At 33.1% G+C, this 17473-nt stretch overlaps 1 protein-coding gene across 2 annotated transcripts in view; it reads left to right on the top strand.

Annotated features, from left to right (window-relative positions):
• Positions 1-3190: 3190 nt before the first annotated feature.
• LOC106662559 (calmodulin-A-like) overlaps positions 3191-17473 on the top strand; it is a 212965-nt gene continuing 198682 nt past the window's right edge. For both annotated transcript variants that reach the window (XM_014386741.2, XM_024224917.1), the window contains exon 1: positions 3191-3270. In XM_014386741.2, coding sequence (XP_014242227.1) covers positions 3232-3270 — 39 coding nt within the window. In that variant the 5' untranslated portion in view covers positions 3191-3231. The remainder of the gene's footprint in view (positions 3271-17473) is intronic.

Below are 17473 nucleotides of genomic sequence, written 5' to 3'. Positions count from 1 at the left end.
TGAATTTCCCATCTCCCCCTTTCACCATTGTCTCCAGATCTCAATCTTATTGAGCATAAGCTGGGGACGTTGCAGAGAAACCTTTTCGAACACCATCGACAACCAGTTGACCTGCAAGAACAGAGTGAGCGTTACAACATCTATGGAGTAAAATTCCTTATGAAATTAGTGACAACAATATTAACAGTATGCCTAACAAGTGCACAGAGGTTTTCTACACAAAGCGAACAGAGGACATTATACACGGTATTAAATGTTTAAAAATATTATTCTTTCCAATAAAACAAATTATGTAATTAAAACGTTTTACTTTATTTTTCAAAATCCATTAATTAAATTTTCCTTCAGTAAAAACATAATAATTGCTAATAAATAATAACAATAAAATGAAAATGTTGGGGAATGTAAATACTACAAAATTAGCAATATTCCTATTCATGTTTGATAAGTTTAATTTTTTTGCCTACTATAGTCACACTGAATTTTGGCTTTTGCAAATTATTGTGCATCCATACAACTTATCAGATTTCGTGGTGCGATTGACCAAATAACGTCTTTCAATTAATTAATCTTTATGTAAGGTATTGGATCGAAAGGTTGGGTTGCGATGGGACGTTGGTGTCCGAGCGGATCAAAGTCACGATAGCTCAAGTGATAGAGCAGCGGCGCATTTAGCCGAAGTTCGTGGGTTCGAATCCCGCTCATGTCGCTGAATTTTTTATCTCAGTCAATACCTTACATAAAGATTATATCCATACAATTCAATATAATCAATCATATTATTATGTTATTCTACGTAACAAATACAAATCGACTGGTATTATAATAAAGTTATAATTTAAACAATGTTTATAAATCCCAGGCCCTGAAGATGATCTCAATAAAGATCGAAACGTTGGCACGATAAAGAAAATGTCTTTTTAAACCTACTTACTACTTTTTTTTTTTTTTTTTTAGAAATCGTGAGATGCGGTCTGGTGTGATGTAGGTTTCAGAAAAACATTTTCTTTATCATGCCAACGTTTCGATCTTTATTGAGATCATCTTCAGATCTGAAATGAAATCTGAATCTGAAGATGATCTCAATAAAGATCGAAACGTTGGCACGATAAAGAAAATGTTTTTCTGAAACCTACGGCACACCAGACCCCATCTCACGATTTCTAAATAAATATCGATTAACGGTCACTAATCACCACACATTTTTAAATCTACGTCACACCAGGCCGCATCTCACGTTCTCCAAATAATTATTATAATAACGTTGAAATACGTGCACTACAAAGGTAGAAAAAAAACACATTTCGAAAAATTTAATTAAATACCTTTTTTAAATTTTTAATTTTTCGCCTCCTAGAACCCATTGTCAAGAACTAACTACACGTGTCTCATATTTTTCGACCTTGTACAAGAAAGGTAAAAATTAAAAAATTCGTTACAATCGGAGATTCCACGTAGCCCTTGTCAGTGTAGAATTTAGGATTAATGCTTTTTAGCTTCTCCTCCGGCAATTCCGCAGTTTAGCATACCAACTGACAGAGACGGACCCTGGCAAGTGGCAAGTATACTACAAATGGACCTGAGGTGCGCGCGAAGTCGGGCAGTGGGAGGCTGGTACCAACGGAAGCGATCACCGGTGAAGCCGGAAAGAGGTTGATTTTTTAGTTGATCAGGAAAAAAACTTACGACTTATTATCTTTAAAAAAAATCGATTGATTTTGTGTGAAGCTGGATTAAATCAGCAAAGTCTCATTTCTATTAGCACGTAGCTTAATTTTGAAGACAACATCTTCAGATGTTGAGATAAATTCCGAAAGGGAAATATTAGTCAAAACATCCTCAAACAATTCATAAATATACAGCTCATACGATCATATATCATGCAGTTTCAAAACGGGATAAACACCTGGCATATTATTCTAATAAAACAATATTGTTTGTCAAACTTAATTCTTGATCTTGCCAATGCCATAAAATGAACTGCCTATCTAGTTTCACCTAATCCAAGGTGAGAGATAAATACTCCATTACTTTTCTTTTGTTGAACTTTTGCACTAGTCAAGCTATCGAAACAGAATAAACACAGATGGAAATGTTCACCAAAAAATGAAATACTAAGACTACCGGCTAGGTAGTGACATCCTAATCAAAAACTTTAATGTTACCGTGTATGTAATGTATGTATACAAAAATCAAAAGACACTTCGAGTAAAATAGATTTTAAAAAATTTGGTTTAAAAAAATTCAGATTCGTTTTAAACCCGAAAAACTGCTAAATATTAATAAATTTTTGGTCTCGATTAGCCGGTGGTAATATTTTTCTTCCCGATCTCTAGTGGTTCACTTAAAAATTCGTAACTTCTCTGGATTAAATCCAAATTCAATGTTGTGGCAAACCTTGGAAAAATGGAGTGTGAAATGTGGCCTGTGAACAGCGTTTATATTTTAAGCCAACAAAAATGAAAAAAATAAGGATGAATAAAAATACTTTAAACGTTTTACTTTATATCTCTCGATGTAATTTATTCAATAACGGTCGAGTTATGCCATTGTGTTTAATTTAGAGGTTTTAAATGTTTGCATAATTGGTGGTGGACCATAGAATTGTTTAAAATTTAACGTACTTTTTATTTTTTTATTTTTTTTTAATTTATTTTTTTTTGAGCTAGCCATAGTATAATTTATGGCCTAGCAACGTAGCAAAGAAGACTAAATTGAAAAAAATTTAAATCCTTGAATACGGTACGTATTTGGTAAAAATCAAAAAATAATTTTTTACGTTAAATTTTTCACTTTCTACATGCCTCCATTTTTCGAAGATTACAAAAACTTTGAAAGTCAACTAATATATTAGAAACGTTGGAGAGGTTTATTATTTTATAAACTGCACGCAATGGAAATAAAATCGAACGTTTGAGAAATTTTTTTGAATACATTTTTATTTTGCTCACTCGTAATGTCATAAAATATAAATATTTTTAACATGGCATGACGTAGAAATGATAAAGATTGATGTTGACAAAAACGGTCTGGATTTTGAAAGGGCGTTCGCGTATGTTTGTTTTATCTGAATATCACAACATACGATATAGTTGCATTAATAGCCTAAATATTTTGATATTTTAACCGTTATTATTTTTGAAAATGTAATATAAAGGAAGGCATTAAATTTTGAAATGTTTGTTTTCAGGTTTTCTCTCAAAGACGTTCGTGAAAGGAGATTAAAACAAAATGAAGACCTCGTCGTTTTCACTTCGCGTTATGCGGCGGGTAAGTAAAGAAAGTAAATATTATCATAAAAACACCGCTATAAGCATAGGATTAGAGGTGAGCCTTTGATCTCCTGTCTTAAATAGACACGGGTCGCTTTTCAACTATAAAAAATTATTACGCTGTCATTAAGAGTTGTATAATTTTTATGAAAGCATTAAACTTCGGCGAGAGACCAGGTCCCATGGGTTTTGTTCTGAATTCGGCGAGACCCGGTCTTTTGTTCGACGGCCGCCTTCCACCAAATCTTTTTGTAAAAAGAAGAACCTCGAGAACGTGGGATTTAAAGGCTTCTCGTTCAACTTGAGAGTTCAGTCGGAGAGATGCCGCAAAATAAAGCCTGGAACGAAAACCCTTCTGAGAGAAAAGGCTTTTAAAGAATTGCTTCGCAGTGAAAGGCAATAATAGCTAAACCAACTTTGCTGTCTGTTGTCAAAAGTTTATTGAGCAAAAGACTCCTCCCAAGACACCATCTTTCTTTGACCATTGACTCACTAACATCTTTTATATTTTCTATTTTTATAAAAAAAAAACAATATTTATTTATTGCATTGGAAAAGCCCAACGAAGTTCACCATAGAATGAAAGAAATTTTTAATAAACTGTTTTATAACAAAGGTCTGTGGGTTTCCTACAACTAAAAAATTAAACTTCTCTTTGGTACTGCAATGCGTCTTTCAAATAAAAAATTCTTAAAATATAAAAACGGTTGCTTCTCCTTTCCTTACATGAGAGTAAATTTAATATTTCTGCCTGAGATAGGATATGTGTTAGTGTTTGGAGGAAAGGAAAAGAAGAATTTAAGTTAATTAAGGTTTTTAGTCAATGGCGCGAGCGGGACTCGAACCCACGATCTTCGGCTATATTAATTGGTCAAGCGGACCACGAAATTAGTGAATTTAATGATTTAAAATGAAGTACACTTCACTAAAGCTCTCCGTGGCCATTCCATTTGTCGTCGAGAATCCAATTCGATTACACGACATTTGAAAAATGGCAAAAAGGAAGAAAAATTCAAAAGGTGCGGTTGAGATGGGAAGTTAGTGTCCGAGTAGATCGTGGGTTCGAATCCCGCTCGTGACATTGACTGTTTTATCTCAACTAAAAATCTTTATTAATTGTATTAGAAATAGTTTTCACTACAATTATGAAAAAACGATCTTCGGTTAGATACGCCGCTGCTCTACCACTTGACCTATCGTGACTTCGATCTACTCGGACACCAACTTCCCATCTCAACCGCACCTTTTGAAAAATGGCAAAAAGGAGGGAAAATTCAAAAGGTGCGGTTGAGTTGGGAAGTTGGTGTCCGAGTAGATCGAGGTCACGATAGGTCAAGTGGTAGAGCAGCGACGTATCTAACCGAAGATCGTAGGTTCGAATCCCGCTCGTGCCATTGACTTTTTTATCTCAACTAAAAACCTTAATTAATTGTAATATATTAATTGGTCAAGCGGGCCACGAAATTAGTGAATTTGAAGAATTTAAGGTCAAAAACCATCCTAGGTTAATTATTCCTCACTGCAAACATCGATTGTGCCCTAGCAATTCTAGGCCTACAAGACCACCTCGTTACATAAGAATCGTAGATTCGTAATTGATCAATAAAAATAAATGCAACCCAATCTCGATATACGTCCTTTCCTTTCAAACTAAAAATACTTCTTCCAATTTATCGGAATCAAATACATGGTTCTGTACATAGAAAAAAGTTGGTATGGAATTCACACAACATAAAATAGCACAAGAAACTAAAAGTACAAGACAACCACAAAAATGTTAGGCATACGTTCAAAACACTATTAACATATAATTTCTATATGGATTTACAGACTGGAACGGTAAAGGATCACTTCGTTGTCAAAAGGAATGCTGAGATCGTTTTGGATAGTGAGGTTTGTGACATAGTAAAGAGCTTTAGGTTTGAAGGATTGGATGACTTGCTGTATTATCCTTTAAAAATATTAAAGAGGATTTCACATAGCCCAAAACCGTTTTTGCGTCCAACCAATGTCACACTTTAATTAAAAATATTTTTAAAAAACTATAAAATTTACAGTTAATTTGTAACAACAATGATTGCACTTATTTCCCAGTGGTAAGTGTGTTATTAAAAAAATTAAAAATAGCTCCCAGGAAAATTAATAATGGATTACATTGAATAACGTTGTTATAGTATAACTTTCCAAATTTTCTTAATAATTTAATTTATTCAGCAGTGAGCGATGTAAAGCAGTTTAGAAACTGGAATTTTCGAATGGATTTATTTCGGAGGTACACGTCCGCGGGTCAGCTTCGTGTGTTGAGATATCTCATTCTTTCTCGTTCTACCAGTTCTACACTAATACATCTAAAGTAAACATCAAGTCCCCCGGTGAGTGTAGCAATTGCCGTCATACAACTTTGTTTTTTCTCGTGTCCGGTTTGCACTGTTAGTGAATTGTGAGATTGTTCGTGTCCTTTCGAGAGATTTGTATCACGCTGACAGCCCCGGTACATTTATATATTATAAATTATTATATTATAAACACGATATATTTAACATTTTATTGCATGCTTTGTTTCTTCTTATTTAGCGTCCTGCAAAGTAATTTCGAGTCTTTTACTGATTCTCTCTGTTTTCCTTTTTCCGAACTCTCACTGTTTTTGATTTATGTTCTCTACCACCCTCACTACCTCTCACTCTCTTTCTCTCTCTCTATCTATCTATCTATCTATCTATCTATCTCTCTCTTTCTTTCTCTCTCTCTATCTATCTATCTCTACCAATCTATCTAGCTATCTATGTATCTCTCTCTCTCTCTCTCTCTCTCTCTCTCTCTCTCTCTCTCTTTCTCTCTCTCTCTCTCTCTCTCTCTTTCTCTTTCTCTTTCTCTCCCTCTTCCCTTATGCAGAACACAAACATACCAAAATGCGCTTATTCCAAGAAGTATTCAACTCTATAACAAACTTCCCAATTGTGTAAAAACATGTGAATTTCAAAATTTGTATAAAAAAGTTCTAAAAGAATATCTCTCATGTATGTACTATTAACATGATTAATAGATAAATAGAATATGCTTAACTTTTTATACTTGCGTTTGTACAAAGGAAAAGTGTATAGAATTTAATTTTTCTATATGTTTGTACAATATTTGTTTAACTTAATTGATAATTAATTTTAATGGATCTGTTAGATACAGCACTAAAAAAGATAAAGAAAATATTGTAATTCCAAAAAGTAAAACTAATAAATGTAAAAATTCATGTTGCAAATGGATATCTACCATACTTTATGTAAAACAGACAATTTAAAGTTGTTTTATATATATATTGTAAATTGTAAATTATTGTCCAGGTTGGATGAAAGAAAGGTTCAAGAGACCTAATTCTGCGTTGTTAAATAAAGCGATCAATCAATCAATCTCCCTCTCTCTTTCACTTTACTTTCTATTTATTTATGTATCAATTTATAAATCTATAAATCTATCCATCTATCGCTCGCTCTATCTATTTATTTAAATATCCATCCAGAGCTCTACCTATCTATATATGTATTTACTTCTTTTTTTTTCACTTTATATTTACAACTCTCACTATTTTATTTCTTCTTTCAGTCCTCCCTAAACAACGTTTAACTTTTTTTACTACTGTCTGCTTCCCAAACAGTATTTATGTAATTAAATTTTCCAAACCAGGCAACACAGTAAAAATTCATTCATCAAATATAGTTTGTTGATTTTTTATTGTTTTTAAGATGAAAGCATTAAAGTAAAGTATGTAATTTCTGACACCCAGGAGGGCCACTACCCGTTGGGCGTGGCTGACAAGGCAAAATCGCTTTTTAATCAATTTTCATACTATTATCAATTAATAAGGGTTAAGGAATAAAATGGTGTCTAACGTGATTCGAACCCATAACCCTCGTACGAGTCGGACACCCAAACCACTCGGCCACCGCGTTCCCTTAACTTAAAATTGCCTGTACATAGTTAATTATTACATATTTTAATCCCTTTCTTTATTTTTATATTTTGTTTTTCTGTTACAAAAAAATAAAAGTTATGTCTTCACATTTAATTTTTTTTTCTAAGTATAACAATTTTCAAATATCGTATACACCGCCTCACGTTATATGAATTTAAAAGGATGTGAATTTTCAAATCTCATATGGAAGAAAGGATGTAAATGAGAGGAAATTTACATTTTTATAAAATGTGGACAATCCCTGGGCGGCGGAAAAGGCCAGTCAGCAGTATTTCAACGTATTCCTTTCCGCACCCGTGTCACGTACAAAGGCAGAATCATATCCAAGGCTCGACAGTCCGCTAAAGGAATATCAATGGAACTGTCGTCCCATTATCTATCAGTATCGGCTCTTGTTTAAAATGCAGCTTACGGTTGGCCAATTCGGCAGATCTATTTTCAAGCTTTTTTTGGGAATAGGGACGACAATTCTGAAGTTCTTTGTCCTGTTTCCTTCTGATGTGATTCTCGTTTCCTTTAGAACTATCTATTCGTCTATTTTTGCTTGAAAACGACGATGAACACAGATGTAATTCTTAAAAATAATAAGATGTGTGAACATTAGAAATGAGGCCATTTAATCAGAATGATTAATTTGAAAACAAAACTAATGATAAATTGACTATGTATATATACTCAATAAAAGTATTGTAGGATTATACACATCATAGGATAAAAGTAGATGATAGGATTACCATCCAATTATACATAGTCCAAACAAATTTGGAAATTATTATGTATATCTCTAGGTTCGTATCTATCTATGTGAAATATCTACCAATCTACACTATATATCTTTATCTAATATAAATAATTATTTTTCAATTAATTAATCTTTATGTAAAGTATACCTTCGGCTAAATACGCCACTGCTCTACCACTTGAGCTACCGTGACCTCGATCCACTCGGACAACAACTTCCCATCTCAACTCACCTTTCGAATTTTCCCTCCTTTTTGTCATTTTTCAAATTCGAAAGGTGGGTTGAGATGGTAAGTTCGTGTCCGAGTAGATCGTAGTCACGAATAGCTCAAGTGGAAGAGCAGCGACTTATTTAGCCGAAGGTCGTGAGTTCTAATCCCGCTCGTGACACTGACTTTTTTTCTCAATCGATACCTTACATAAAGATTAATTGATTGCAAAATGTTATTGGGTCAATCGGACCACGAACTCAAATGGATTTAATAAATAATTATAGTTATAAATATTGATAATTATAATTATCAATAATTATAATTATTTCTTTCGTGCTTTTTCTTCGTTTTACCTTTATCTATTTAATTATGTTACAATTGATTTATATTTTGAATTTTCTCTATGTGGCCTGCCGGGTGTTGGTACTGTAATTTGGTCGTTGCCGATCATTTTGGTTTGTCCATCCTCCCTGACATGGTCTATCTGAATCACTGTATTAATTGAGTAATTATCTGTATCACACCTAATTATACAGATTTATACAGGTTGAATGGCTGGAAATTTCCCACCCATGTTTCTCAGAAACCACGGTATACATACCGATTTCGACGCAACAGCAAAAATACCTGTTGCGTTGATTGAAACGGTAATGCCATGTGTGTAGAGGTGTTTCGTTTTTCAGCTCAACGTAAAAAAGACGGACTTGTTCGATTATTTTCATTTTGTCAATTTGTATAATGAATAGGTGAATTAAATACAAATAAAAATGTAACATATAATGAAATTTAAATAATAATGATGTTCATATACGTTTGTAAACTAAGAGTGAATCTACTTTGATGTACCATGAACTATAAGTGACAGTAAACCATCTGTTATACACAAGTAGTTGATTCATTAATCTAAATGTGGTGTTCTAACAAATTATCACCAATGCCAACACAATAACCCAGCAGATTATAAAATGATCGCTGGCGGCTGTAATTTTGAATGGGAGTTATTGCTTCACATGCATTTTGTACAGCAACTTGTAGTTGGTACACATTATCAAAACCTTCAGGATAAGGATACATTAAACTGGTTAAGAGTGTGTGTGTGTGAGAGAGAGAGTGAGAGAGAAAGAGAGAGAGAGAGAGAGAGAGAGAGAGAGAGTGAGAGAGAAAGAAACCAGCAAAGAGATTTACGACCTTTTCGTTTGAGAAATTTGTTATATTGTTTGTCCTTCCATGCGAATTTCGGGCAACACTGCTGGCAACACTGATTATCTCTTATTCTATATATTTATAGAACAAGAGATAATTTCTTCCTTTCTTTCCTATATGTCAAATCTCAATATCATAATTTTTTCATTCAGGCAATATATAAACAGCAGTTCGATCTATAAACCATCACATCCCTAATATCAATAATTTGAATTTTGTGATGATATCATTATGGATTATACATGCATTTAAATGAGTTAAATTATTAGGTTTGGATTGTATCTGACAAGCGGAATAGAATGCCCAATTCATTGCCTTGAATTTACAATAACATTATTTTGTACGTCAATTAATTTAATATTGTTTTATTACATTACATGAAAAATAAAACATTCATTTGTACATAATTGTACGAACCACATTGGTGTATTATAACAGATTTTGTCAGACTTAAAAATACTAATTTTAATGAAGGTTATCAATACGCAATTATATTTCAAAAAGTTTGTCTTACTGTTTTATAAAAAACCAATTACTAAAGGAATCAATAATTATAAATTCATGATGATAAGCTCGTTTATGGTCTTCCAATAACTTATGGTTGAGAGGAAGGAAAGCCACTTCTTTATTATATTTTAATATATTTATTTATATATTTATAATATTTTAATATCTCTACTTCATCTATTTTAATTCAATATATTTTGTTCAAAATACGCTGTTAAAATTGTAAGATTTGCCAGATGACGATGAATTTCGGCATTATGCATAATCGAGGATTTTGGAGGTGAACCTTAATTGGAGCTGAATTGACAAGAAGCCAGACAATTTTTTTAAATTATAAAGTTATCTTCCTGCTATAATTCTATTTCATGAAAGTATCTGCATTGTATGCAGATTCCGGCAACGCCTTTATAACATTAATGTGTGAATCACCTATGTATGAAGGTCTTTTTTTCTATGCATGAGCAGGTTTGGTTTATTCCTTTTTAAAAAATACATTCAATTCTTCAAACGGGATGAGTATACAAGCTACACATGATGATTCTTTATTAAAAGCAATAAAAATGTAATATATTTACAAACTGAAAATTTTGGACGAAAATTGACGGTCGTAGGTTCGATTCCCACAATCGCATATGAAATTTCTGACTCCTCATCACCCCCAAAACGATCATTCGTTCATCATCATCAAGTACTTTGGCTAATATGGAAAAAATTATGCTATTTTAGAAATATTAAGCGAAAGACTTATTTCTTTTAGAGTATAAATTAATTCCTTGTTTTGGTTGTACCAAAAGTTTTTAAAGTTAAAAGTATTTAATTAAAAAGTGTGGTGAATTTCCATTCGAAGAGGAAATAATATTGTTTGCATTTAACAATAAATTCAACGAACGCGTTATTGCTTGTTTCGTGTGACAAATTGATTGAATTTACTCCTGAAATTTGTCTTCAAAAATGGACAACGAATGTGAAAATTATTTTTCATTCGTCGAAGAGCGTTTTCCGTTTTTTTCAAGCTGCTTTTATCTCTCGTACACAGTGATGAATCGTTTAACCATTTGAATCAATAAACCGCTAATGTTCCCGGTGGAAAAGATCTCCATGGTAACAAATTAAAGAAATTGCTTTCAACCATTCCGTGCTTAGGTGCCTTACTCATCTGTCTTTTCAATTATTCGTAATTTGATTTTACCACTTAAACTCGCCCCCTTTTTCTCCTTTTCTCAATGTAAAGACTATTTAATAGCATTTTTTAATTTGTACCCCACTGGCGAAACATTCAAAAGGATGATACTCGAAATGAAATGTTTTTTGTACGTGTCTAATATTAATGACGACAACAATTTGGTGCCATTTTTGTCTAACCCTTCGCAAAATATAACCATAGCCATCCCTAACACTGCCTAACCTAACTTTAATTTACCTTAACCTGATGTGATTTATTTCAGCCTTTATATTGTCATTATATAATAAAAGATCAAATATAAGACAAATTTGAAAGAAAGAAAAGCACTGAAATTCTTGATCAAGCGTTCAATGAATACACTTCATCAAGACTTTGAAGGTGATTTTTTACTGGACCATTCTACATAACAACTTTAACCTAACCTTAACATTACCTAACCTAGCTTTATCTAAACTTAACCATACCTCACATAACCATTTCTTACCTAAACGAGCCCAGCCAAACCTAACCTTAACCTGATGTGATGGTATCACATTTTATGTTGTAATTATATATTAAAAGATCGGAGATACTACAAATTTAAAAAAAAAAACACTCACTTCCTTGGTAAAGCTTTCGAGGAATATATCCCTTCATCAGAACATCCAAACTATTTCTAAGTAAATATTAATTCATTTACGTTTTAGTTGTTACTTGACCAAGTTACAACTTTCAATTAATTGTTCTTTCCAAGTAAGGTCTTCGTTGAGATAAAAATTTCAAAATTCGAATCCCTCTCGTGACACTGACTTTTTTATCTCAACCAAGACCTTACGTGGAAAGAATAATTAATTGAAAGATGGAACTTGGTCAGTTGACGACTAAAACGTAAATGAATCAATATTTAATTAGAAATAATTATGAAGTCCTGATCAGGGGATATATTCCTCGAAAGCTTCACCAAGGAATTGAGTGTTTTTTTCATAATTGTAGTGAAAACTATTTCTAATACAATTAATAAAGATTTTTAGTTGAGATAAAAAAGTCAATGGCACGAGGGGATTCGAACCCACGATCTTCGGCTAGATACGCCTCTGCTCTACCACTTGAGCTATCGTGAACTCGAGCCACTCGGTCACTAACTTCCCATCTCAACCCCACCTTTTTTGAATTTTCCCTCCTTTTTGCCATTTTTCAAATGTCGTGTAATCGGATTGGATTCTCGACGACAAATGAAATGGACAAGGAGATCTTTAGTGAAGTATACTTCATTTTATATCATTAAATTCACTAATTTCGTGGTCCGCTTGACCAATTAATATAGCCGAAGATCGTGGGTTCGAATCCCGCTCGTGCCATTGACTTTTTTATCTCAACTAAAAACCTTATTAATTTTAATGTATTAATTGGTTAAGCGGACCACGAAATTGTGAATTTAACTATTTCTAATATTTGAAATGGTTAATAAATATAAACATCTCCTTTCAATATGGCTTCAAGCTTATACTTGAATAATACAATAAATTTATGAGTTTTGCTTAGATGATTGGACGAGATCTTTCACCCGTCCCTTCTACATCACAACTCTTACCCTAACCCTACCCATACCTAACGTAACTATCCCTAACCCTACCCATACGTAAGTCTACCTAACCTTACCTAACCTTAACCACACTAAACCTAACCATTTCTTGCCCAAGGTACCCAGGCACGATTTAACCAATATCTAACCTAATCTGTTTCCAGCCCTAACGCTATTCTAAACTAACAAAACCAATCGCTCACCCTAACTACACCTAATCATCCTACACAAGAACCTAACCTACTCAATGAACACTACCCGCTTGTACAAAATCGATGACACGAATAATCACGCAAAAAGATCTATAAAAAAACAAAACTTATCCATGTTAAATTCAGTAGCTAAGGTTAATTTAATGACCTGGTAAACGAATTTTAAATCGTGTAATCTGTATATTTAAACGCAATCATAAAATGGGAATAGTTTCAAAGTGATATCAAATTAGCAATTTATTTACTTGTCTTACAAACTTATACATCTCAGAAAGGACAACGCCGGGAAATTTGTGAGGTTTCTCAACAAAGGGAATGTTTCAGCGAGACTGTCATTTACAGGAGATACAAAAGGAGGACACATAGCTTTATCACGGGCTATTTCTAACCGAAGAAACTGGCAGAAACTTTCTTACCAACTCGTATTGGACAGATCCGTCCGAGTTCATTTCAAATCCAAACTCAGTTCTTCCTTCCACACTATAACCTCGGCCCTTTAATAAAACTTTCCCGCAACATTTACATTAAGATGTGGGTGATCGTGTGTCTGTGCAATATTTTAAAGACAAAAATACTAAAAAAAAAACAGAAAGATTTTGTTTATTCTACATGGAAAAAAATCTATATGAAATTGATAAAATTAAACTCCTAATCAATACATGTCTAATAAAACAGAAAATCAGTAAAAACTAAAAACATTCATTCATAAATTTTTAAAAATTGCAATGCAGCGTTTGTTTTATTTTGCGTTTCTTATTATTAATTAAAAGCACATGATGACCTTTCTGCTTAATCACTGTGAAATTTAATTATTAATAGAACCCAGAACAAAGTTAAACTTCTTTGTGAGTCAGCTAGCAGTTTTCTATTGCACATTTTAAACAGAATTTAATGCTTTTACATCCATTGTAAAAGCTAATTGGCCATAAAGAATATTAAAAAACTTTTAAATAATACAATTAACTTACTTAATAAGCCAAGGCAAATTTAATATTTCTATTTTCATGGTCTTGAGTAGCCATGCATATATTGTATGAAATATTATTAAATTCACTAGTTTTCGTGGTTCGCTCGACCAATTAATATCTTTCAACTAATTACGGGTTTTAGTTGAGATAAAAAAGTCAATGGCACGAGCGGGATTCGAACATTTGAAAAATGGCAAAAAGGAGGGAAAGTTCAAAAGGTGGGGTTGAGATGGGAAGTTAGTTTCCGGGGGGATCGAGGTCTCGAAAGCTCAAGTGGTAGAGCAGCGGCGTATCAGGCCGAAGATCGTGGGTTCGAATCCCACTCGTGCCATTGACTTTTTTACCTCAACTAAAAACCTTAATTAATTGTAATGTATTAATTGGTTAAGCGGACCACGAAATTAGTGAATTTTTTCAAACTATCAAATTATTGCACTTGATATACATCTCGTTTTGTATTACTTTTACTTAGTTTATATTTAAAAAAATTGCTTATTAGAGTGAATAACATGAGAAACGGCTGAGAATGCGAGAGACTTTAAGTTCCAAAACTGCCTGCGTTGGATCTGGAATGACTGTTGGCAGTACCCTGAAACTTCGCTGGCAGGCAAGACCTGTCTGACCCCGGACTCCTTAAACACCCAACCGGCTAGCGTACTTATATAACATAATTAACGTGTATTTCTCTGAGAGAGAAGATAATAAAAGTGAAGATATATTTTAAATGGTTTTATACCAAATTTGTTACTTTGTAGGTACATAATTTTAATTTATCTGATTTTTTTTTAGAAAAGTTTAAGACCAAACGAATGAAAAAGTTGTGTTTTCTTAAACGCCCCGGCTGTCTTTCATCAGGTTTTAATATCAAAATATCTAATCAAATAATGTCAATATAACCAAGACAAGCAAAGATAAATTTTAATAACTCTTGTCTGACAAGATGCTGAAATTAATCCGAGATCCTCACTTGAAGCTTAGAGGGAGTGGCGTTTCCTGGTAATTTTCAACACCCCCTCCCCTCCAACAAAAGTAAGTTGGAAGCACAAAGCCCTAGGTAACTAACTACATTAGCACAAAGCTCGCCCATTCGAATGCGGAGTCTCATTGTCTCGGTGCGAACTTGTCTCTCCTTTACCGACCTTTATAAATTACCTCCCAAGAATCAAATTGTTTAACAATCCCAGATCCAAATGAAGAGGTTAAAAGGTTAAAATATAATTATTTGGACGCCGTGAGATGCGGTTTGGTGTGAAGTAGGTTTTTGGAAAAACATTTTCTTCATCGTGCCAACGTTTCGACCTTTATTGAGATCTTCTTCAGGGATCAAAGTGTTTGTTTTCCGTGTAGATGTTTCATTCTTGTCTGTCGTGTTGAGAGGGCTCTCTCAAAATTACAAAAATTTATCATGCATAAAAAGAAAAAAGAAAGAACAAAAACATAGAAAGAATAGTGAAGTTAATTACGAATAATAAGTTATATGTCATATTTCCCTCTTCATTCATCATAGACTTTATGTATCAACTCCAACTAGAGAGGGGTACTCTCAACACGACAGACAAGAATGACTCTACACGGAAAACAAACACTTTGAGCCCTGAAGATGATCTCAATAAAGATTGAAACGTTGACACGAAAGGGAAAATGTTTTTCTAAAACCGACGTCACACCAGACTGCATCTTACGACCTCAATAATCATCAACTAACGGTCACTTAACACCCCAAGTTAAAATATAACTTGAAAAGAGGGTCGTTGAATTTTTGTTAATAAATTGTTAATTTGCTCTTGATTTTTTAACCCCGCTGGAAATGTTTAATAATCCCCTTGATGTGACGTTCTCCCTTTTGTTCCTTTTTGAAAATTCGGCTCCATTTGTTTAGGCAATATAAAGCGGTAAATCTGTATTTGCCTCTGAAAGGAAAAGTTAGGCGGAACAATACACAAGGAAGTTCGAGAGAAAGTTGATGTTAATGCTGATATAATGGATATTCACCGTGGATAGATTTATATTTACCAATTTTGAAAGCAATCCCTCGAGGAGCGATGAAACCCCTTTTTTCACGAGACTGATTTCAGAGCGCGTCCGTGAATAAACCCTTTTTCAGAAAACGGAAAAGCTTGTTCGCCGGCTTGATAGGATTTCCAATGAAAGCTCCAAGACAAATGAGTTTCTGATCGTTTTATCAAAGCGACGTTTTCTTTGGTTTTGTGGAAAGATTGAACTGACTGTTGCTTTAGAATGTTAGAATCGATGGGAATCTACTTGAGGTAGTATTTGACCTGATACTTTTTTTTTTGCTGTGCTTCTGAACAACGAGGGGATATTTTTCTATTATCTTTTATGTGACACTAGAAAAATAACCACTACCCACCCTTTAACATTTTTTCACAATTCAAATTTTACCTCGTTTTGGCTCGAATACCATGCAATAGTACAAATAAAAGCTATTTTAACACCACCAAGTCATATATNATATATATATACGTTCATATACTAACATCCCGCAGTTGAATTTTTTCTGAAACTTACAAGAAAAAGCTGTGAACGAAACTTGATCATTTGAAAACCAAAAAATAATTCGGATTTTCAAGATGTATCAAATATCAAGAGGAAAGAAATAAAATAAAATCGTTAAGAGTTGATATGCATTTTTAAAAGTTCTTAATTAAATTGTACATCTATAAAATATCATAAACATAATGTAAAAGTATAAATAGATCCACAGAAAAATTAAACATTGTTAGGCCTTATTTAAAAAAAATCATGTAGCTGTTTTTTTTTTTTTTTTTTTTCAATGCCTGGCGTCATAAATAAACCATAAAAGAAACATTCCGCTTTAAGGACATAAACTTAACGTTGAAATTTAAAAGGAAAATGTAAAAGGAAAAAATAAAGAAAATGTTCAATTATAAATTTTACATGTTTCTTGCATGCTAGGCACTGCGTTAGAATCTCTCAGCTCGTAGGACCGTAGGTTCGATGCCTACAGTCGAACCTGGAATTTCTCACTCCGAATCCTGGCCCCTCTGGCCCTTAAAATATTCTAATCATTGTTAATCCTCTAGCTAATATGTAAAATGAGTTTTATTTAGAAAAAATTGAAAATAAAATAAAATCCTCTACCAATAAACAATTTATCTGTTATTATAGTATATATTTAAATTTCTAGCCATATGTGACTAGATTTTTACTTCGTTCGTCTTTTACGTGAAGTTGTATTTCAAGCATGAGAACTCTGTATTAGCTGGCTAAGCAGCAAGTTATGAATCAACCCGGCGAAACTTCTCATCAATCAGAAATCTCATCTAGTTATATTAATAAGTTCAAAATTTAAAATACATAGGACAAACAAAATGTAAATGTGCTACATTTTACACATACGTCTAAAAAGGAAAATGATTATTTCATTTAATTAAACAAGAATTCTTATCGGTATATATTTTATATATTACATATCAAAGAATAACTGACATGGTTCTGAGCGTTTGAGGTGATGAAACCAGCTGAGGGAATTGTTATGAGTTCCAGAGTGAATTTTGTGCACAACATTGACACGTGACTAAGTGTGTTCCTGAAGTGAAGGATTCCAGAAGTACTTGTTCAAATCTGTCATCCTCCAATTTCACAAAATTTAACTTTAAAACATGTCA

Source organism: Cimex lectularius, unplaced genomic scaffold, assembly GCF_000648675.2.
Source record: "Cimex lectularius strain Harlan isolate CLEC.00 unplaced genomic scaffold, Clec_2.1 scaffold43, whole genome shotgun sequence".
In the NCBI taxonomy this organism is placed as follows: Eukaryota; Metazoa; Arthropoda; class Insecta; order Hemiptera; family Cimicidae; genus Cimex; species Cimex lectularius.
This window is presented reverse-complemented; position numbering and strand designations above follow the sequence as displayed.